A 23,266-nucleotide genomic window follows, 5' to 3' on the forward strand; every position below is an offset into this window, starting at 1 on the left:
AACAATTTAGCAATAGCAATTAACTTTAAGCAATTTAGCAATAGCAATGATAAGGGTAAACAATGCACTTTCATTAAAGTAAATAGTAAATCATATATACAGCAAATATTTAATCCATCTAGTAGTTGATGATAGAGATATCTAAAAGTGATTAACGAACTGTTAAATAATGGTAAAAATATAATATAAGGACTACCATTAATAACATTTTCTCTAATTTACCATTGGTGTCAATCATGTCAAACCTGAAAAGATGTTTTATATTTTAAACGCATTGTCAAGAATTAATCTTCGTTTCATTGCACAACTAATTTTATTTTTGTTTATAGTATATCTTCAAAACATAAATGTCTACTATAACAACACATATAATTAACCTTTTCTAAATTTTAATACATAAATATCAAAATATATCAGAGTTCAAGTGTTAAACTTATGAAATTTTATTCTGTCAAAAGTTTCTAAAGAGAATAAGAACTACATACGTTGAGAATCCATTTATATTGCCCAAACTAATTTTATCATTAGTTGCACTTTGCAGATTGGGAGATAGGTTGACAAAATTCTACAACGACCTTTACTTGTCTCACCATTAGTTTGTTATCTATTCATCAAATCAAATAAATAAAAAATCAAACTATGCAAGTTGTGGAGGTATTAGGTAGTACATGATATTATTTTGAGTCAGTTTGTTGGTATTGTTCTTTAAAAAGAATTATTTTTAGTGAATGAAATAAACAAAATTATATTCTTTGTGTTTATCTAATCTGGTTGATTTGAAATAAGCATTTTTAATTTATTATAGTAAGTGAATCCTCTGTTTCTTAACAAGTGATTTTTAAAAAAATTATTTATTTCAGAAACACTTATTTAAAGTTTAAACAAATGACCTAATATTAATCCATGAATTTAGGGTTTCTCTCTACTTTTTAGGAGTTATTTAAATTATAATGAACCTGACTTCTTCTTTCAAAAAAGTGGTCAAAGGGATTTAAAAAAGATTGAATTCAGTAAAATCTTTTCAAAATATTTTTTAATATCAAATTAAAATTTAAATATATTAATTGTTCGAAGCGTAATTAAAAAATAGGGAAAAGAGAGGCATTCTATGTCTCTATATATTTTTGTAAAAACATAAATAAAAGAATAAGAGATGGTGAATGCAGAGAATCCAAATCATATCCTACTTTAGGAACTATCATAAGAGGAAGGAAAAAGTATCATTCAAGAGTGTAGGTGAATGTACATGCACTGCTATGTTAATACCAGATAGATTTTATTTTAATCATCTCCGTAAAAGCAAAATCATTGTTGTCATGCAGATGTGTGGCTACCAAACCAAGCCATTAAATCAAACAATTTCTGTGATTCGCCTTCATCTTTTAGTTGTGTTGACTTCATCTTGAGCTAAAAACTGAAAGAACCTGAAGTGGACAGAACAAATACAGAGTTTTCCGATGGATGATGGATCATTAATAGCCCTTGTTTCCACGAATCCTAGCTCTCATGTCTACCTGATAAGAGTGGCAAAACAATAGCAGTTTACTACTTTTTAATATAATACTCAAGCTTACACATGAACATAAAACTATTAATCATCATCCTAATCTACTATTTACATGACTTCCAATGAAGATGGCCAAATGGATCTGAGTCAATTTTATCAGAAGTACACAGACCATACATCATGAACTTAAAGCGTGTGAGCATTACTACTAACAAATACACTTGTTCTTAAGAACAACCTAGTTGAATTCCTTTCTCAAATAGAATAAAACCTGGTACAACCACAGAAGTAATAATGTTTTGAAATCAACAGGAACATAAAGAATATGCTGACATTTCCATCGAGTAATGCAAAAGATCAAACAAACATAATAAGATAGAGCATATCCTATAGACTGGTAATGCCAGCTTAACCATTAAATGATACGATACGAAAACAGAAAGCCTTGTAAAAGTATCATCCTTCAGTTATAAAAGTAAATGCAGTTTCTTGGCCCCAAGTTTAATGTTATTTTATTTTAATTTATTCTGCCTGGCAAACCAAAAATATATCTCAATACTCTGAATATTTTTTCAGAAAATCCCTGGGGTGTAGATTAACCTGCCTTCCACCACTTTCCAATTCCATACTAGCAACCACATATCAGTTACTGACAACTCTTCATACAATATCAGATAATTTGGTTGAACTCCATTTCATACGCATGTGCCCACAAAAATGTCCACACAAAAGATGATCATAGCAACACCAAGAGTTTATATATCGGTCCAAAATTAACAGTTTTCGGGGTTCCCACGAAACCTAAACCGTGACTGCAACTAAAAACCTTGGCAACACCCAATCATGAAATATTCAACTATAATTTGAACTACAATTCATAGTTTGAAGCTTAAAATAAATCTAGCACTAGCAGCTAAACAATTGCTTAGAAAATGAATATCCCAAAACAAGGGCATCTGTATGCATTTGAAATCAGTATGACAGAAGGAACCATGATGAGAAGAAAGGGTAAACACTTGCCTGGCCTCTCTTGCAATTGAAATAGGTTTCCCTGAGTCCCACACACTCACTGGGTATACATGGACTCTTCTCTCCAATACATTCCCTATATGATCTCTTCTCAACCTATTCTCAAATACAAATACAAATACACAAACATTCATCATCACAACATTCAAGATTAATAAGTGTTGCACAAATCACACAATTTCTTTTAAATCCAACAAAGCCATACAAATCATCAAAGCCGAACCTTAACACAATCAGATTCACTGAGACACTTGACTAGCTCCGTGGCCAACCCTTTGCAAGACTTGGACATCGTCCCTCACCCACTTCTCTTAGCAGAAAACAAGTACAACAAAGTTTGAATTTTGAGGATTTAAAGGGACAAAGGTTATACCTTACACCACTTTTTTTCTCGCAGAAAAAACCGAACTTTCCTCCATTTTCATTTCTGACTAAAGATTCCAGAAAAACCCAGATCATACTTTTCGGATTGTTTTTGGGCTTAGGATTTCGTGCCATACAAAAAGGCCCGTCGACCATATTGGGAGAAGAATATTGACATCCAATTTCAGAATTTGATTTTTTTAATTAAATATTTTTAGTGCTAGTCATTAAAATTAATTTGTATAGATATAAAATAAACTGTCTAATATTTGTCTTTTTTTTAATGACTAATCAAAAGAAGAGAAGTTTAATCTCTTGATAAAGTATTTATGGACATAGGATAATATTTATCCTTTTTATTGGATACATTCGAAAACACAATAAAAATGCATAATTCTATGTGTCTCAATAAAAAAAAGTTCTTTTAAACTTAAAGAGCCGTCATAATATCAAACTAGGTGATAAAACAATATCTAACTGGATAGGCCGAACATTTTGATCCAATTCGTTATTGGATGCATAAAAATAAGATGAGATGAAGTAAACTCTTGTAGTTAAGGGGATTAGAAATCTCAACTTATTTTGTTGAGATTGAGTTAAATTTTTTCAAAATTTTGTTTTTAATTTAATATATATATATATATATATATTAAAAACACACTTAATTATATAAATATTTTTCTAAATTTTCAATTAGTTAATTAATATTTTTATTATATAAATTAAAATTATTATTACATGTTAGATTGATCTATTATAACTAATAATAGAAAATTAATTTATAAATATCAATAATTTAAGTTATAATATTATTTCATATTCGTATTACTTAAATAATATAGTATAAAAAATAATTTTTAAATTTTTTTATTTAATTTACAAACAAATGGATTCGGGGGTTTCTATCTCGTCCCACCTTTAACAATCAGGATAAATAAAAATATATTGGTTAAGAAAAGTAAGCAAGTTAAAAATATCAATTCAATCTAGTAAATTGAAGTAGAATAAGAGTCAATTGACAATTTCTAACCCATTTGATTATATTTATATCTAATTACTAATCTAAATTATAAAATCTTTGGTTATTTTACTTTGGACACAACTAAAATATTTAAACTAAATTTGAAAAATAAAAGAAAACAATGAATAAGTTAATTATATCTAAAAGTAATAAAATAAAAAAGTATACAATAGCACACACTTTGAAACTCATCACAAGAACAAATAAGATGGACGTGGGTTGAAGAATGGCTAACTCTCATTGAATTTTTGGGACAAGGATTAAAATGAAACAATTTAGTATCATATTTGGAGTAAGGCCTAAAACACGATTATACAAATTTTGAAAAGATTTTTGGTAATCTTTAACTGTGCTTTGACGTAGTTTAAAAAGTTCAAGTTGGTGGTTGACATACGTGGACAAGTCAAAACGGAGTTCCAATGCAAGATTAAATGAGATTCAATCACTGAGTTGATGATTTTGGTACATCTATTTAAACCAACTAAGAGCATCATCACGCATATAGAAGGTCACCATGTGTAGGTGGGAGTCCCAAACAATGTTATAAAACTGAAAAAATTGATCAGCCTAAAAAAATCATTCTAATGAGCCTGAAGCATAAAAAAATGGATTTATCATATTATCTGTTATTATTATAAAGTGAACTTTATGCCTAACTCAATCCCATAAAACCGGCTCAATAAGGTGAGGTTTGCACCCACTTATATACTATGAAAGGCTCTAATATTTAGTCGATGTGGGATCTCCAACACACCCCCCTCACGCTGAGACTGCCAACTCGTGTGTGGGACTATATATTATGGGTGGTCCGATAGTGGCCCGATAACGGGTGACACAATAGGCCCAACACAAACACTCGCTGGGATAGGCTCGAAATGGCTATGATACCATATTACGAAGTGGACTTTAAGCCTAACTCAATCCCATAAAACTGGCTCAATGAGGTGAGGTTTGCACCCACTTATATACTATGAAAGGCTCTAATCTCTAGTCGATGTGGGATCTCCAACACACCCCCTTCACGCCGAGACTGTCAACTCATGCGTGGGACTATATATATGGGTGGTCTGATAGGGGTCTGATAGCGGGTGGCACTATAGGCCCAACACAAATACTCGCTAGGATAGGCTCGAAATGGCTCTGATACCATATTATGAAGTGGACTTTAAGCCTAATTCAACCCCATAAAACCGGCTCATGGGGAGAGGTTTGCACCCACTTATATACAATGAAATGTCCTAATCTCTAGTCGATATGGGATCTCCAACACACCCCCCTCACGCCAAGAGTGACATCTCGTGTGTGGGACAACATATTATGGGTGGTCCGATAACAGCCCGATAGCGCGTGGCCTGATAAGCCCAACAACCACTCGCTAGGATAGGCTCTAAATGGCTCTGATACCATATTACAAAGTGGACTTTAAGCCTAACTCAACCCCATAAAACCGGCTCATGAGGTTGACAGTGAACACCCCTATCTTTTTTTTTAGGCTATTCTCGTAGCATCTCTTAGCATCCTTCTGGTCTGATCTGATGGTGATCATTGTTCCCCCCAAGTCAGGCAGCTTCATCTTCATGTGCCTTGTCGATGCTACCGCCCTCAACCTGTTCAGGGTAGGTCTTCTCAGCAGTACGTTGTAAGCTGAGGGAGCATTAACAACAAGGTCTCTGATGTTATCTGTGCGGGAAGTGACACCATCCGTAAAGTTGGTTCTCAACTCTATGTGCCCACGCACTTCTACCTGGTCTCCAGCAAACCCATACAGGCATTCGGTGTAAGGCCTCAACTGGTCGGGAGACAACTGTAATTTGTTGAAGGTAGACCAGAAAATCACGTCTGTCTAGCTTCCCTAGTCCACCAGGACACGGTGCACCTTCCTCCCTGTTGTCACCACCGAGATCACCACTGGGTCATTGTCAAGGGCTTGGCCGGCCTCTTGCACCTCTACCGTCATCACCACGCGTGCATACTTCTTCCGCTGAGAAGCGGTGCATCCTCCGCCCGAGAAACCTCCTGAAATGGTGTGAATCTCACCATGAACGGGCATCTCGTGCCTCTGATCACCCTCTGGCGCTGTCAACGTCTGGGCTCCTTGCGATTCCTGCAAGTAGTCCTTCAGGAAGCCATTCTTCACCAGTTCGTCCAACTGGCCCTACTCTTGGTAGAATTCGCACCAAGCGTTCTTGTTAGGCCCCAACCTCTTGTCAGTTTTCCCGGGAATCTTCAATCTCTCCGCTATGTTAGGAATAACTATCAGCTCCTTCAATTCCACCAGGAAGTTGTACCTTGGGGACACGCCCCCTGGTTTGGGGCTTCCTAGGCTTGTAGGGCTGCTGCTTCGTTGGGGCCTTCTTCTCCATCATCGCCTCATGTACTCTCATGGGTTAAGGTCGACTTGGCCCTCACGGGCGAATGGGGACAACGCTTTCGCGCTTCTTGATGAGTTCCCCTTCCACAACGATATGGTGCACCATCATATCCTCGTCCTTGGTGTGTAGCCTCACCACTTGTGCCCTCGAATCGGTTGACGTAGTCCTTTAAGGACTCTCCTTGGTACTGCCTTACGTCGAAAAGATCGTAAGAGACTGGTGCGGGAGCCCAATTGGCTATGTATTGCTCCCTGAACAACATAGAAAACTACGCGAATGATGTATACATGCCCGTCAGGAAGGTTGACGAACCAATCCAACGTTGTGTCTGTCAGCGTGCTCATGAATAGCTTGCAATGCACTGCATCGAAGCCCCCAGACAACATCATCTTGGTGTGGAAGGCCGTGAGATGAGCCTCTGGGTCCTCTACACCAATAAAGGTGGCTTTAGGACCTACGAACGTGGCGAGTATCACGACATCCATGATCGCCTGCGAGAATGGCATTGGGAAAGCCCTAGGTTGTGTGGGCGGCGCTCGCTCATCCACCACACGTTCCCCTGCCTGCTGTTGCAAATTCCTGCGCAGTTCCTCGTTCGTTTTGCGTAGCTCTTCGTTCCTTGCTTGCGATGCAGCCAGGTCAACCTGGATGCGTTCCTGATCCATTCTCGATGTCGCCACCGTTTTCTGAAGGGCGCGCATTGTCCCCAGGATCTGCTGCATGGTGATGTTTTCCCCTCCGTTTGGTTCGACGGATCCTTGCCTCGTGTTTCTCATATTGGTGGATCTTTGCTCTATACTTGTGAATGGGAAAAAACTTTAATTGGGCCCCACGGTGGGCGCCAAATGTTCTTGTCGGTTGACTTGATTGCCCTCGTGCCTCTAACGACGATCACACACTCGATTCTCTCTGTCTTGGTTCGTGCTTTCCTTCGATCGAAACATTTTGTACCTGTAAAGACAAAGGGGCACCCTAGAGGCCGTTTGCACTCCGACGCTCAAGTCAATACTGGGGCAAAGAAACAATAATGTGTGTAATAGTTATAGTCTCAAGAATTCCGTACCTTTTGGGGTTTCTTACTACCCTTTATATAGTCTAGGGTTTCTGCAATTTCTGTTACCCGCTTTTAGGATTTCTAAGGGAATGCCCTTGCGCCGCTATTACCCAATCTTAGGGCAATCTAGCACGTAAGGCCCCCTTACTGGAATGCTACCTCTAACGGAATGGCCACCTGGGTACCAACTTGTGCACCTAATCTCTAGGGCCATCCGTCCTAGGGGTGCCCTAACTATTCATGTGCCATGCATGCAGCCTGCCCCTGGAAGACGTAACCCTAACGGGCCTTAGCGCCTTCAGTGGTTCTTTACTTGTGATGCGCCTGAATGCGCTATTCACACCACATGCATGGACTCTTCGTGACCTAGGGCTTCTCTCTTAACTCTGGATGGTTTTACTGATAACTAGTGTGTTTTCTGGGACCCACCTTCATGGTCCAATTCAACTGTTTGAATCGCTGATGCCCGATGTCACATCGGCCTCACTTTGTTGTCGAGGACACATCAGCACACCCTGGTGATCGACACCCGACCACTAATCAGCACCCTGGCTCGTGCCGCTTGTGAGACACTGGCCCATGCTGCTTGTGGTGATGGATTTCCTATGAGCTCTTCTTGGATGTTTGTGGAAGATGGCGCGGAAGCTTAATGAAGGGGATGAACAAGGTCCTTCTAAGAGGTGTGGTGACCTGAAGGTGCATGAAAAGTGTGGAAATGGGGAGGTTCGGCCAGCCCCTTTGAAGGTGGTGAAATGAAGATTAAAACCTAGAAGCTAGGCAAGGAGTAATGTATGGCACTAAATTGGCAGCATAACAATACTCTATTCAATCTTGAAAATACAAGGTGTAGGCTCCTCCTTTTATAGGCTAAGGAGGACCATAATGCAACCCTAATGCTAAACAAAATGAAATGCAAATTACATCCAAAGACTAAAGGCACATGGCCGGCCCTAGCCTAAAGATTCCTTCTAGAAAACGTGCCAAATCTTAACAAATCTAGGTTAAGTCCTTATGAAACAAAAGTGTGCTATTTACACCACAACTAATACCAAGCTACACTTAATGGGCCTTCATGTATCATACACAAATCTTCATGGATTCGCTTGGCCATGGACCTAGCAATTTGGTCCTAGATGCTCCTTCCATTGGCCTAGACGCTCCTCCCCTTTGGCCTAGACGCTCATCCTTTAGCCCTAGACGCTCTTGGTTTGGCTTTGGATGCTCATGTCTTGGCTCTTGTCTTTCTTGTGAGGTTGTGCTTGGCCCTCTTCCATCATGTGGGAACCAACTTACGTGGTCCACCATTACTAACAGTCAACGATGTTCGAGGATTGGTCAGTACACTTACTGTTCTCGACCTTGGCTTATAAAGGCAAGGGAGAGGTTCACTAGCTGCACTGTACAACACACTTGCAAATATATATCTTTTCAACTAATTTTTTATTGGGTGACCTTATTAAAAAAAACCCTGATAGGGAAAAAGAGTGTCCCCTTAACTGCGTACAATGACATAATTAACTGAAATAAAACTTTAGGTTGGCTTCGTTCCAAGTTCGAGGAATTGTCCCACCTTCTAAGGTCTCAGGCTTGTACGCCCCATTCCCAAGCACCTCTGTCACATGGAATGGACCAGTCCACTTGGAAGATAACTTGTTCTCTAGTTGGTAGAGGTGGGCCTTTCGCATTACCAAGTCGACGACCTGGAACTACCGAGGTCTCAACTTGGAGTTGTACTTGTACTCCACCCTTCTCTTCAAGGCTTCGGCCTTGATGCGTGCTTCTTCCCTGACCTTATCTAATAGATCTAGGTTCACCTTTCTTTCCTCGTTGGATTCCTTGGCCACGAAGTTCTGGAAGCATGGTGAACTCTCCTGAATTTCTACGGGGATCATGGCGTCCGAACCATACACCAAACTAAAAGGTGTTTCCTTGGTGGTGGACTGGGGAGTGGTGTGGTAGGCCCACACAAGTTCCCTTAGCTTTTTCCAGTCTTATCTCTAGACCCCTGAGCAAAACTCGGTTCACAAACTCAACCTGCCCATTCGTCTTGGGGTGCTCGACTGATGCAAACACCTGCTTTATACCGAGCTCTGTGCACAGTTTGCCCAACTGCTGGCTTGCAAACTGGGTGTCATTATCGGACACCAAGCATTTTGGGATTCCAAAACGACATATTATGTTCTTCCATACAAAGTGTTGGATCTTGTGAGCTGTGATTTGCGTAACGGGCTCAACTTCTATCCACTTTGTAAAGTACTTAATGGCAACCACAAGATACTTCATCTGTCTAACTGCTAGAGGAAACGGTCCCAGGATGTCGATCCCCCAGGTGTGAAATGGCCATGGGCTATGGATCGATCACAACTCCTATGGGGTGCATTATGCCAGTCAGCATGTTGTTGGCACTACTTGCATCGTTGTGCATACCTCGTGCAATCTTCCCTCATGGTCGGTCAGTAGTACCCTGCAAATGGCTTTTGATGAGAGAGCTATGCCACCGATGTGACTCCCACATATCCCTTCGTGGAGTTCCGCCATGATGCGCGTGCATTGTTCACAACTTACACAAATCAGGATAGGGTGAGCATACCCATGTCTGAACAAATTTCCATCAACCAGGGTATACCTACTTGAATTTTTCTTGACTACTCTGGCCTCTGCGGGCTCCAGTGGGAGTACCCCGTCAGTGAAGTAGCGTCTATATGGTGTCATCCAGGTTTTGCCCTCTTCAACTAGGCAAACGTGCAACAATTCTTCCCTTGATAAGTTATATGCGCTTATTCTGAGTGTTTTCAATGTTTCTTGAGTTAGCGACTAGTGACTTCTCTTAACGCCCTCTGAAGTGCTTACTTGTTGGACTTCTAGTGTACGGTCTGTGGTGATCGAGGTGTCCTCAGGGTTTCATATATGACTGTCCTCTGTCTGCCCCCCTTGCCTGAACTGGCGAGCTTTGGTAGCAAGTTAGCTCGGGCATTCCGCTCCCTGGGACGTGCACCAGCTCGAATACTGCAAAAGCTTATTTCAAGATTTTGTCATATTCTAGATATGCGGCCATCTTAGGGTCTTTGGCTTGGTATTCTCCCGTAACCTACCCCGTCACTAACAGTGAATCATTCTTCGCCAGCAAACTCTTAGCACCCATCTCCTTGGCTAGTAACATTCATGTGATCAAAGCCTCATATTCAACTTGATTGTTACTAGCCTTGAAGGCAAATCGTAGGTCCTTCTCGACCAGCAACCCATTTGATCCTTCCAAAATGATGCCAGCCCCACTACCCTATTGGTTGGAGGACCCGTCCACGGAGAGGACCCATCTGAAATCTGCATCTTCTATATGTGTGGTTGTCGAGGAGAGTTCTACCACGAAGTCAGTGTAAACCTAACCCTTGATAGGTCCTATTGGTTCGTACTGCACATCGAATTCTGATAACTCAACTGTCCAACGCACCATCCGTCCTGCCACATCGGGCTTCTATAAGACCTTGCGAATAGGGAGGTTTGTCATCACAATTACGGTGAAACTCTGGAAGTAGTGGTGGAGCCTTCGCGTTGCGAACACCACCGCTAGGGCTGCCATTTCTATGGTCTGGTATCTCACATTAGGCCCTTTCAAGACTTTTCTAACAAAGTATATGGGCTTCTGCACGTGATCCTACTCCAGGATGAGGACTGAGCTGATCGTCCGCTTTGTGATGGCGAAGTACAAACGGAGTGGGGTACCTAGCAGTTGATGGAGATCAAGCTCAAGTGGACATGGAGGCCAATCATCAAGAGCAAGAAGAGGTTGAGGACGACCATGGAGGTCAAAACCTACCTCAAAGGCTTATAAGAAGCATGTTCAAAGCTTTAGGAGCTAGGGGACGTTTATTCTCTCTTTTTGTAATTTCTTTGGTTGAAGGTGCTTAGAGGGAAACATTAGAAACCTCTATTGTTAAAGCATCTTTTAGTCTTTAATTAGGAGTCTTAGGAAGGGGGGTGCGTTAGTAGATAGGTGTAGGAGTAAATAAGGAGGTGCCAAAGTGAGAGAAGAGATCACACCTTCCTCATGACTTGGTTTAGGCGCCACTTTCATTTGAATTTGGGGGGAGTTTTTGAATTTATTTAGCTTGCATTTCAGCACCTCTAGGCTATAAATTAAGGTGCTGCCCTTGTACATTTCAGATTTGAATTTTAATTAGAAAAACTATACTCAATTTTTTATAGAGCATTGGAGAGCTTTGTGCCTTCTTCACTAGTCTTATCTTGATGGTTCAATGGTTACCTCAAGTGGCGGCTTGCACACTTATCTTGGAGTCTCCATCCTCCTAGTGGCGTGATCATCCAACCATTCCTCCATCTTCATGAGCTTTCTCTTCTCCTTCCTTCCTTCTCTTTTGATATTCATGTTGTAGCTTGTGTTCTTGTCTTTTGGTTCGGCTATTTCACTTTTCAGCAAGTTGTTCTTCTTTGTTTTGTGTTTTGGTTCGGTGCTTTTACATTTCCAGCACTTCTTTTCAGTATTCTTGCCTTTTATTTCATTTTGATTGGTTCATTTCAGTTCTATGTCAATTCTATTCGGTGCAATTGCTTTTCCTCTCATTTTAATCGGTTCAATTTGACAATAATTGGAACTTCCATATGAGTTTGTGTTTTGGCACTAGTTTTGGTGAGTTCTTGTTCATAGAACCTTGATCCAATTCTATGATAAAGTGCCTATCTCATAACCAACTCAAGATGATTCCTAAGAATGTCAAGAATCATTCTAATTGTGCTAGTGGAATCATATCATGTGGTATCATGAGTTTAGGTGTGTTCTTGTTTAAATTTTGAGTTGTGTAGCACTTTAATTTCAAGAGCTCTTTAATTTCTTGCAATTTTTGGTTCTGTTTTTAGGCTTATTGAAGTTTGCTTGCTGTTTTAATTCTTTTGCCTATCATATGTTTGAGTATTTTCCTTTTTGAATCCATACAAGTTTTGTCTTAGTCTTGTTTTTTCCATAATTGTCATCACTTCTTGTAGTACTTTTATTGCTTTTGTTGTTTCTTGCTTTAGTGTCATGTAATTTTCTGAGTTTGATATTTGATCCTTTGTGCATTTTCTGTTTTAGTTTGAGTTCATGCTTGTATTCTAGACCTATACAAGTTCCATATACATCATTTTCCATTATGTCTTTGCTAGTTCATAATTCTGTTTTTCATTTCTATTAGGATTCCTCTATTTTTCTGAAAAGTGCTTACTGTTTTTCCTTATTGCAATTGATTTACTCACTGCAAAATTCTGAAATTCTGGATTTGTGATATTCAAAGTGTTATAAAAACATAGAAAAAATAAGTACTCAAAAACTCAAAGTACACAAAAAATGATAAATAAAATACAAAAAGTGTACAATTCTGCCAAAAAAAATACGGTAATCTGGCAGCGATTTTGAAACATTTATCTCAATTAATTGGCTTACTATTTTTAAGTGATTCCAGTGCCATTATTGAGTTAACATCTTGAAGTTTCTGTAGTTTAAATTTCATAATCCAGTTCGCTCTATATCTTTCCAGTTAAATCAGTGAACATCAAGCACAGTTTGCATAAAAAAATATTTTCCAGTAGCTAATTTTTGTTTTCTTCATCTACAGAGTGCTTTTCTTTAAGTATTCTTTTGTGTGCCTACTTTCTCATTGAGTTCTTTAATTTTCTTGCTTGTCTTTTGTTCATTAATCTTTGAGTTTGTCAAACATCTAGTATTCCTTTTGTTCTAGCCTTTCTTTGCTTAAACTTTTTCTTGTTTGTCTTTATTGCTTCTTTGGTTTTGTTGTGGTTGGCTTTGAGATTGGTGTGCCTTGCTTTGACATCTTTCATTTGAGGATTCCAAGACCTCAAGATCAGATTGGTGCAAGGAAATTATTTCTTTGAGAGTGACCTATTTTCTGGCTAAATTCACTTCGGCAATTGCATTGCCAAACTCACTGTTTTTTTTTTGCTAATTTTGTTTCTTGACTTGTTTGCTTTTTGTGTGTTTGCTGTTTTTAATTACAAATGGCTGGATTTTCAAGTGATGCATCCTACAAGCAGAATTCTCCTTCCAAAGCTTCAATCCTTGGTGAATTACATGAAGCACAACGAACCATTAGGCGTTTGGAAGAGAAAATGCAAAAGATGGAGGTGCAACAAGCTAGGCCATCTCCTTCTATCCATGATGGGCATCATTCACATAGACCTTCAACAAGAGCTTCTTCAAATGATTTTGGCCGTGAAGAAGACCATAGGAGAAGGAGAACTCCACCACAATTTCATGGACATAGACATCATAACCAAGGGGAGAGACATCACTATGGCAATGGCTTCTACCAAGATGCAAAGGCTAGGCTACCTTCGATCAAGCTTCCTTGTTTTAATGGTTCTAGTGATCCTAATGTATATTTAGATTGGGAGGCTAAGTGTGAACAAATATTTGAGATCCATGAGATCCAAGATGAGCATAAGCTTAAGCTAGCCACCTTAGAGTTTAGTGATTATGCCATGAAATGGTGGCATGGTATTGTAAAGGACATTATCTATCACAAGGGTCCTCCCGTGGACTCTTGGAACTCTTTAAAGGATCACATGCGCGCTAGATTTGTGCCCCTACATTTTAGGAAAGACCTCATGTTGAGACTCCAACGGTTTCAACAAGGCACGCTAAATGTGGATGAATATTATAAGGAGCTAGAGACGCTTGTGCTTAAAATTGAATTAGAAGAAAGTGAGGAAGCTATGATTGCTAGGTTTGTGAGTGGTCTTAGGAAGGATATTCAAGACATTGTTGAGTTACAAGAGTATTCATCATTGGGTTCTTTAGTTCATCTTGCAATGAAGGTGGAAGCCCAACTTGCTAAGAAAAATTCTTTCAAAAATGCTCCTAATGATGGTTACTACAACAAGTCTTGGAGGAACAAAAATTATTTTTCTAAATTTCCTTCCAAAGATTCTTCTTTCAAACCCAAGGAAACTAAGCCAGCTACTTCTAGGCCTAAATCACCCACTAGAACGTCTAATACTAAATGTTTTAAATGTATGGGTTATGGTCACATAGCTGCTAATTGCCCTTCTAAACGAAGTATGTACATGCATGAAGGCATTGTAGTGAGTGAGCATGATTCGGATTCTCCTAAGCATTCATTGCATTCTAGTGCATCTAGTGAGGAAGAGAGTGAATGTCCACTTGAAGGGGATTTGCTAGTTGTGAGAAGACTTCTTGGACAAGTTTCACAACCTTTTGATGAAAGTCAAAGGGAAAATATTTTCCATACAAGATGTCTTATTCAAAACAACATTTGCTCTTTGATAGTGGATGGGGGTAGTTGTGAAAATGTGGCTAGTACAAGAGTAGTAGATAAGCTTGGATTGCCTACTATCTCTCATACAAAGCCCTACAAAATACAATGGCTTAGTGAAGTAGGAGAAATAGTTGTAAATAAACAAGTCCTCATCCATTTCTCAATTGGAAAATACAAAGATGAGGTATTATGTGATGTTGTGCCCATGGAAGCCACTCATGTTCTTTTGGGAAGGCCTTGGCAATTTGATAGAAAAGTTTTACATGATGGCTTTACCAACAAACTCTCTTTTGAATTCCATGGTCACAAGGTTACTTTAAAATCTCTCTCTCCTAGAGAAGTCCATGAGGACCAAGTCATAATGAAGAAAAAGAGGGAGAGTGAAAAAGATAAAAAAGATAAGAGTTCTAAGCCTACACTCCTTCTGTATAGGCATGAAATTGAAAGGGAAATAGTGGCTCATCATCCTCTGTTTTTAGCCATCCCTAGAACTCTTAGAGTAGAATCACTTGTTGATAGTCCTCATTGCTTGGAAAATTTGGTAGAAGAGTTTCAAGATGTGTTTCAAGATCCTCCAAATGGACTTCCACCTTTGAGAGGGATTGAGCACCAAATTGATTTGATACCGGGCTCTTCTTTACCAAACCGTCCAGCATATAGGACCAATCCAAGTGAAACCAAGGAAATTCGCCAACAAGTTGAGGCTTTGATTGAGAAAGGGTGGGTTCAAGATAGCATGAGTCCTTGTGCTATGCCTATCATCTTAGTGCCAAAAAAGGATGGCACATGGCGAATGTGTTCGGATTGTAGGGCCATCAATAACATTACCATTAAGTATAGGCATCCCATCCCTAGACTAGATGATTTGTTGGATGAATTACATGGTTCAAAAATCTTTTCAAAGATTGATCTTAAAAGCGGCTACAATCAAATCCGTATCAAAGCGGGTGATGAATGGAAGACGGCTTTTAAGACCAATTTTGGTTTATATGAGTGGTTAGTTATGCCCTTTGGTTTAACTAATGCACCAAGTACCTTCATGCGCCTCATGCATCATGTTCTTAGACCATTCATTGGTAAGTTTGTTGTTTTTTACTTTGATGACATTCTCATTTATAGCTTATCTTTGGATGACCATAGGTTGCATGTTAGGCAAGTTTTAGAAACCCTTAGGAAGGAACATTTGTATGCTAATCTTGCTAAATGTATGTTTGCTCTTGATCATATAGAATTCCTAAGGTTTGTTGTGAGTTGCAAAGGGGTCCATGTGGACAAAACAAAGGTGATGGCCATTCAAAATTGGCCTACACCGGAAACTTTGAATGAGGTCCGAAGTTTTCATGGACTTGCTTCTTTCTATAGAAGATTTGTCCCAAACTTTGGTACCATTGCCGCACCACTCAATGACATAGTGAAAAAGGATGTGGTCTTTCAATGGGGAGAAGCACAACAAAAAGCTTTTGAAACTTTGAAAGAAAAATTGACTAATGCTCCCATCTTGGCCCTTCCTAATTTCACTAAGACATTTGAGATTGAGTGTGATGCTTCAAGCATAGGTATTGGGGCTGTTCTCCTTCAAGAGGGCCACCCCATAGCCTATTTTAGTGAGAAATTGAAGGGAAGTCATCTCAATTATTCCACTTATGATAAAGAATTATATGCACTTGTTAGGGCTTTGTTTACTTGGCAACACTATCTTTTTCCCAAAGAGTTTGTGATACATAGTGATCATGAATCTCTTAAGTATTTGAAAAGCCAAAACAAGCTTAACAAGAGGCATGCTAAGTGGGTGGAATTCATTGAGCAATTTCCTTATGTGATCAAACACAAGCAAGGCAAAGTAAACATTGTGGCGGATGCACTTTCTAGAAGATACACTTTGCTAAATCTTTTAAGCTCTCAATATCTTGGCTTTGATCACATTAAGGAACTTTATCATGATGACCTTGATTTTTCTCTCATCTATCAAGAGTGTCTTAAGGGAGGACACAAAGATTTTTTTATACAAGATGGCTTTCTTTTTAAAGGAAAACGTCTTTGTGTTCCTCAATGCTCTATTAGATTATCTCTTGTTAGAGAAGCTCATGAGGGGGGTTTAATGGGTCACTTTGGGGTTGCTAAAACTTTGGATGTGTTGCATGAACATTTCTTTTGGCCTCATATGCATAAACATGTTCATAGTTTGTGTGATAAATGCATAGCTTGCCGCAAAGCTAAGTCTAAAATGCATCCCCATGGTTTATATACTCCTCTTCCTATCCCTTCAATGCCTTGGGTTGATATATCTATGGATTTCATCTTAGGATTACCCAAGACATCAAAGGGAAAGGACTCCATTTTTGTGGTAGTGGATCGTTTTTCAAAGATGGCTCATTTTATTCCTTGCCACAAAGTGGATGATGCATGCCACATTGCAAACCTCTTCTTCCAAGAAGTGGTTCACTTGCATGGGATTCCTAGATCTATAGTGTTCGATAGAGATCCCAAGTTCTTGAGTCACTTTTGGAAGACCTTGTGGGGCAAGCTTGGGACTAAGCTTTTATTTTCTACCACTTGCCACTCACAAACTAATGGTCAAACCGAGGTGGTGAATAGAACTTTGGGACAACTATTGAGATGTTTTATTTCGGGGAACCCTAGAGTGTGGGAGAATTTACTACCCCATGTTGTGTTTGCATATAATCGTGTAGTAAATTCTACCACCTCACATTCTCCTTTTGAGGTTGTCTATGGGTTTAACCCCTTAACACCTCTTGATCTTCTTCCTATTCCCCTTCTTGGAGATGTCTTGTGCAAAGATGGGGATGAAAAAGCTTCTTTTGTGAAAACTTTGCATAAAGACATCAAAAAGAGAATTGAGAAGAAGGTTGGCAAGTATGCTGAACTTGCCAATAAAAGGAGAAAAGCATTGTTGTTTGATGAGGGAGATTGGGTTTGACTTCACTTGAGGAAGGATCGTTTTCCTACTCAAAGGAAGTCCAAACTAATGCCTCGAGGGGATGGACCTTTCCAAATCCTCAAAAGGATTAATGACAATGCTTATGAGTTAGATATGCCTGATACATTCTTAGGTAGTCATACTTTTAATGTCAGCGATCTAACTCCTTTTTCTGTAGGTCTCCAGAATTCGTGGTCGAATTCTCTCCAACTCGGGGAGTATGATGGAGATCAAGCTCAAGTGGACATGGAGGCCAATCATCAAGAGCAAGAAGAGGTTGAGGACGGCCATGGAGGTCAAAACCCACCTCAAAGGCTTACAAGAAGCATGTTCAAAGCTTTAGGAGCTAGGGGACGTTTATTCTCTCTTTTTGTAATTTCTTTGGTTGAAGGTGCTTAGAGGGAAACATTAGAAACCTCTATTGTTAAAGCATCTTTTAGTCTTTAGTTAGAAGTCTTAGGAAGGGGGGTGCGTTAGTAGATAGGTGTAGGAGTAAATAAGGAGGTGCCAAAGTGAGAGAAGAGATCACACCTTCCTCATGACTTGGTTTAGGCGCCACTTTCATTTGAATTTGGGGGGAGTTTTTGAATTTATTTAGCTTGCATTTCAGCACCTCTAGGCTATAAATTAAGGTGCTGCCCTTGTACATTTCAGATTTGAATTTTAATTAGAGAAACTATACTCAATTTTTGAGAGAGCATTGGAGAGCTTTGTGCCTTCTTCACTAGTCTTATCTTGATGGTTCAATGGTTACCTCAAGTGGCGGCTTGCACACTTATCTTGGAGTCTCCATCCTCCTAGTGGCGTGATCATCCAACCATTCCTCCATCTTCAAGAGCTTTCTCTTCTCCTTCCTTCCTTCTCTTTTGATATTCATGTTGTAGCTTGTGTTCTTGCCTTTTGGTTCGGCTATTTCACTTTTCAGCAAGTTTTTCTTCTTTGTTTTGTATTTTGGTTCGGTGCTTTTACATTTCCAACACTTCTTTTCAGTATTCTTGCCTTTTATTTCATTTTGATCGGTTCGTTTCAGTTCTATGTCAATTCTATTCGGTGCAATTGCTTTTCCTCTCATTTTAATCAGTTCAATTTGACAATAATTGGAACTTCCATATGAGTTTGTGTTTTGGCACTAGTTTTGGTGAGTTCTTGTTCATAGAACCTTGATCCAATTCTATGATAAAGTGCCTATCTCATAACCAACTCAAGATGATTCCTAAGAATGTAAAAAATCATTCTAATTGTGCTAGTGGAATCATATCAGCAGTGGCCTGCACAACATTGGGGGGCTGGCTAGGTATTCTTTTAACTTGAGAAACGATTCTTCGTACTCCTTAGTCCATACAAACCTGTTGTTCCTCTTCAAACATTGGATATAGGGATGTCCCTTATCCCTTCCTGCCGATACAAATCGGGAAAAAGCGGCCATTTCACCGAGATCGGACTCCTCATAGCTATAATCGCAGTGCACTTCTCGGGGTTTGCCTCTATTCCACGCTCAATGAGTAAGAACCCTAAGAATTTTCCTGCCTCTACCCCAAACACGCATTTTTCAGGGTTTAGCTCCAATCTGTACTTGGCTGTGATGGTGAATAGCTCCTCCAAGTCAACAACGTGCTGGTCCTTCACCTGGGAGGTGACCACCAAGTCATCCACATACACCTGAATGTTTTTCCCTATCAAGGGGGCGAGTACCCTGTCCATCAACCTCTAGTAGGTTGCACCTGCATTCTTGAGACCAAAAGGCATCACTTTATAGCAGTAACAGGAAAGTTCCGTCATGAATGACGTCTTGTTCTCATCCCTGCGATGCACCGGATCGGGTTATATCCAGAGAAAGCATCCAGGAAGCTGAGAAGTCTGCAGCCTGACGCGCTGTCCACCAAAGCGTCGATCCTAAGTAGTGGATATGAGTCTTTCGGGCAAGCTTTGTTCAAGTTTGTGGATTCGACGCACATCCTTTACTTACCATTGGCCTTCTTGACCAATACTACATTGGCTAGCCATTCGGGATATTGGATCTCCCTTATGTGACCAGCATTCAACAACTTCTTGGTTTTTTGCCCGATGACTAGCTGCCTCTCTTCATTAAACTTTCTTCGACTCTGGCGCACTGGTCGAACCTAGGGGTCCATGGTGAGGCCATGGCACAAGAAATCTAGGTCGATGCCAGGCATGTCTAAGGCAGACCACGCAAAGGCATCCAAGTGTTGCGCTATTACCTCGGTAATCTGGTCCTGCACCCCCTGACTTAGGGATTTGCCGAGCTTGAACTTCTTTCCCCCAATCTCCCTTTCCAGTACCTCCTTCGCAGGTTCGAGTCGATCTCGCCGGGCCATCTCTACTCGGGTAATGATGAGGGTGCTTGGTACCTTGAATAATAAGTTGAATTTTTTAGTAAAGAAGTTATACCAAATTTGATGGATTTCCTATGAGCTCTTCTTGGATGTTTGTTGAAGATGGTGCGGAAGCTTAATGGAAGAGATGAACAAGGTCCTCCTAAGAGGTGTGGTGACCTTGAAGGTGCATGAAGAGTGTGGAAATGGGGAGGTTCGGCCAACCCCTTTGAAGGTGGTGAAATGAAGATCAAAACCTAGAAGAGGCAAGGAGTAATGTATGGCACTAAATTGGCAGCATAACAATACTCTATTTAATCTTCCAAATACATGAGCCAAGCCCTCTTATTTATAGTGTTTAGAGGGCTGGAAATTAAAAAGAAAGTGGAGGGAAATTCAAATGAGAAGCATTTGAATTTGGAGCCAATTCCTAGTCACAAGGAAAGTGTGACTTGGTTTCTTTTTTTGGCACCTTTTAAATCTACACCTACACCTTTTTTTTATGTCACATGGAAGGTGTGGCTTAGCTTTTTACATTTGCACCTCTTATATTTATATCTGCACCTCCCTTTATGTTCTACTAAAAATACTTAAAAGTAATTACAAAAGAAAGATATCCAATGATGCTTAGTTGGCCCATATCTTCTATTTGTCGGGCTTCAGCTGAAGCTTGAACTTGTATTTGGGCTTGGGCTTGGGCTTTTTCTATCATGGGCTTGGGCCTCTTCCATCATCCCCTCCTTCTTGAAAAGGATTTGTCCTCAAATCCAATGCTTCTTCTTCATCATCATTATGTGGATGTATGTGGCTGGATGGTTTCCATCATCCCCTCCTTCTTGAGAGAATCTGTCCTCAGATCTACAGGTTTGATCTCGAACAACAACCTTATTCTTATTTTGAAAACTAGGCTCGTCCTCCAGGATCAAATGTTCATCTATGGGAATCCTGAAACAAAGCAAAGGAGTTAGTGTGAGCAATTGGAGAAAACTTAATTGTATGAAGTTGCCATTTTTGTTTTTCTTTTGTTTTTGGCAACTTTTCACAATATTTCCCTTTTGATGGTTGTATGTATCCTCTAATCCTCTTATGTTTTATAAAATTTCCAATAGTAGTTACTTTTCCCTTAGGCATAATTCCTTTAGAAGGTGGTAACAACTTTAAAAGGGAAAGAGGACTATGTTCACATACAACTTCAAATGTAGAAATATGAGTAATCTTGTGGACTACTCCATTGTATGCAGGCTCAATAGGAAAAGGATACTCATCCCAAGAATTGTGGTTGTCTCTCATGATTTCTCGAAGCATAGTAGAAAGAGCTATGTTTTCAATTTTATTTTGACCATTCTTTTGAGGATGATAAAAATTTGAAGAGAACAATTTAGTTGCAAGTTTTCCCAAGAGAATCCTCAAATCATGGTTTGCAAAATTTGGAGCTCTATCCAACACTATTCTTGAGGATAAACGATGAAGATGTATCACTTCTCTAGAGAAGAGTTTATCCATATCCATGAAAATGGAATCAAAACCTTTTGTTGTCCTAGGAAGCTCTAATATGAAATTTAGGCTTGTGTCTTCCCAAGGATCATTTGCAAAAGGTGAAGGAGTATAGAGTTCGTGAGACATTGCCTTAGGTGTAGTTTTAAACCAAGAAATGTATCTAGGGTAATGTCTTTGAACCTCCTTTCTCATGGGTGACAAAAGTTTTCCTTTTAAAAGCTCTAGAGTTTTATCAACTCTAATTTGGCCCATGAGTTCTCCTTCATGAAGAATTTTTCTCTTATGTGTAAAGGTAGTCTTGTTGTTACAACCATTGTTTATAAGAATTTGTACATTTTGCAATGGTTGTCTCAATAAGACATGACAAGTTTCTTTAGGCACTAGCTCACATAAAAATTTATCTTTGTAGATGCCTGTAGATAACTTGTCCTTCACTTGGTGATATCTTAGCACATATGAGAAATAATCTACTTCATCTTTATCTATGCAAGCCTCTCTCAAGGATTCTTCTTTTTTGACTAGGCTTGCAAGTGTTCCTTTACAAAAGGTAAGGCTAGGTTGTTCAACAAGAAGCATATTTTCAAAGGTATTTTCAACTTTTACTTCTTATTGAATGACATTGTGGGAAGGAACACTCTTTTCCCACGCCTTTTGTTCTTCAAGGGTTTTCTCTTGATTTTCTATTTTTATTAGGCTTGTAAGGGGTGTTATAAGATATTCCTCATTCTTTCTAGATTCACACCACCCCTCACTTGGTTTTTCTTTTTCTTTAGCTTCCCTTTCGTCTTCCTCTATTTTCTTTTGTATCTTTCTTTCCTTATTTTCTTGATGGGAAGCAAACAATTTTTCTACCCTCATTTCCCAATCTAAGCAAGCTTCTACATTTTCTTTTCCATGGAAATGGGATAGGTCTACCCTAGCCTCTCTTGGGCTTTCTTGTTCTCTTCTATCTCTTCTATATCTTCTAGGGGGTGCTTGATAATAATCTTTTATTCTAAGGCTTCCCTCCCCAAAAGAATCATGATCTTTAGAGATAGATGCATGAGAAGGTAATTTTTTTGAAATTTGAGACTTGTCATCCTTTGCTTTAGTCAATTCATTAGTTTTGGTCTCATTCTCCAATTGTTTAGATGAAATTGATTGAATATCCTTGGAAAGTTGTTTTAAAAGAGATTTCAAGGATTTCACATCACTTTTAAGAGATTTAGAGGAGTGAGAAGACATGACTAAAACTTTGTGTTTAGAAATGTTTTACTTTAAGAAAGATGAGGGAAGTTAATGAAGGTAGTTTTCCAGGTAAGAGAGGTGAGTCACAATGGACTACTTAAATACCAAGTCTTTGTCTTAGCCAAAAACTATCCCTCAAGATCTTCACACAAATCTTTCTTTAGGTAAATCACTTAAAACACAATGAGGATGTAGAAATCAAATTTTTAATGCAAGAAACAATGCAAGCTATCTAGCAAATTATCAAAGCTTTAAACAAGGCTAAACAAAAGCAATTAAGCGAAACTAAACAAAAGCAAAGCAAATAAGCGTAGCTAACTAAAGGCAATTGATGTAATTAAAGCAATTAACAAATGCTAAGCTAGATAGTTTTAAGCTAGTCGGCCCTAGGTGAGGCTTCTTGGACACTTGGAGCCCTTGAAGACACACTCACCGTCTAATTGCGTAATTAACAAGTAATTAACAAGAGCTAAGTTGGAAAGAAATTGTGTGAGACTTGTTCTCTTCTCTTCTTCCTAGTCTTATCTTGGGTGATTCTTGGGACTCTCAAGTGGCGGCATCCACTCATCTTGAAGCTTCTCCACCCTGAACATTCCAAGAGTCATCAACCACATAAGTCTTCTTCAACTTTTGTTTCTT

The 23,266-nt window shown here is 39.3% G+C and overlaps 1 protein-coding gene across 2 annotated transcripts; it reads right to left on the reverse strand.

The window, feature by feature from the left end:
* Positions 1-1,161: 1,161 nt before the first annotated feature.
* LOC137835255 (cytochrome C oxidase assembly factor) lies at positions 1,162-3,007 on the reverse strand. Of its 2 annotated transcripts, none has more exons than XM_090302974.1 (3): positions 2,760-3,007; positions 2,528-2,632; positions 1,162-1,514 (listed from the first exon to the last, which is right to left on the reverse strand). In XM_090302974.1, the coding sequence occupies exons 1-3, from the start codon at positions 2,826-2,828 to the stop codon at positions 1,473-1,475; spliced, it is 216 nt and encodes a 71-aa protein (XP_090159100.1). In that variant the 5' UTR covers positions 2,829-3,007; the 3' UTR covers positions 1,162-1,472. The 2 variants fall into 2 exon arrangements, with proteins under 2 accessions (XP_090159100.1, XP_068499775.1); XM_068643674.2 differs by having other exon boundaries at positions 1,254-1,510; positions 2,524-2,632.
* Between the last annotated feature and the right edge of the window lie 20,259 nt (positions 3,008-23,266).

Source organism: Phaseolus vulgaris, chromosome 5 (assembly GCF_051622355.1).
Source record: "Phaseolus vulgaris cultivar YP4 chromosome 5, ASM5162235v1, whole genome shotgun sequence".
NCBI lineage: Eukaryota > Viridiplantae > Streptophyta > Magnoliopsida > Fabales > Fabaceae > Phaseolus > Phaseolus vulgaris.

Bases quoted from the DNA above. Each gene is read 5' to 3' on its own strand.
- LOC137835255 (XM_090302974.1), bottom strand. From the start codon at position 2,828: ATGTCCAAGTCTTGCAAAGGGTTGGCCACGGAGCTAGTCAAGTGTCTC. The intron at 2,633-2,759 runs GTTCGGCTTTGA...ATTTGAGAATAG, and splicing joins GTGAATCTGATTGTGTTAAG to GTTGAGAAGAGATCATATAG. The intron at 1,515-2,527 runs GCAAGTGTTTAC...CACTCTTATCAG, and splicing joins TCAATTGCAAGAGAGGCCAG to GTAGACATGAGAGCTAGGAT.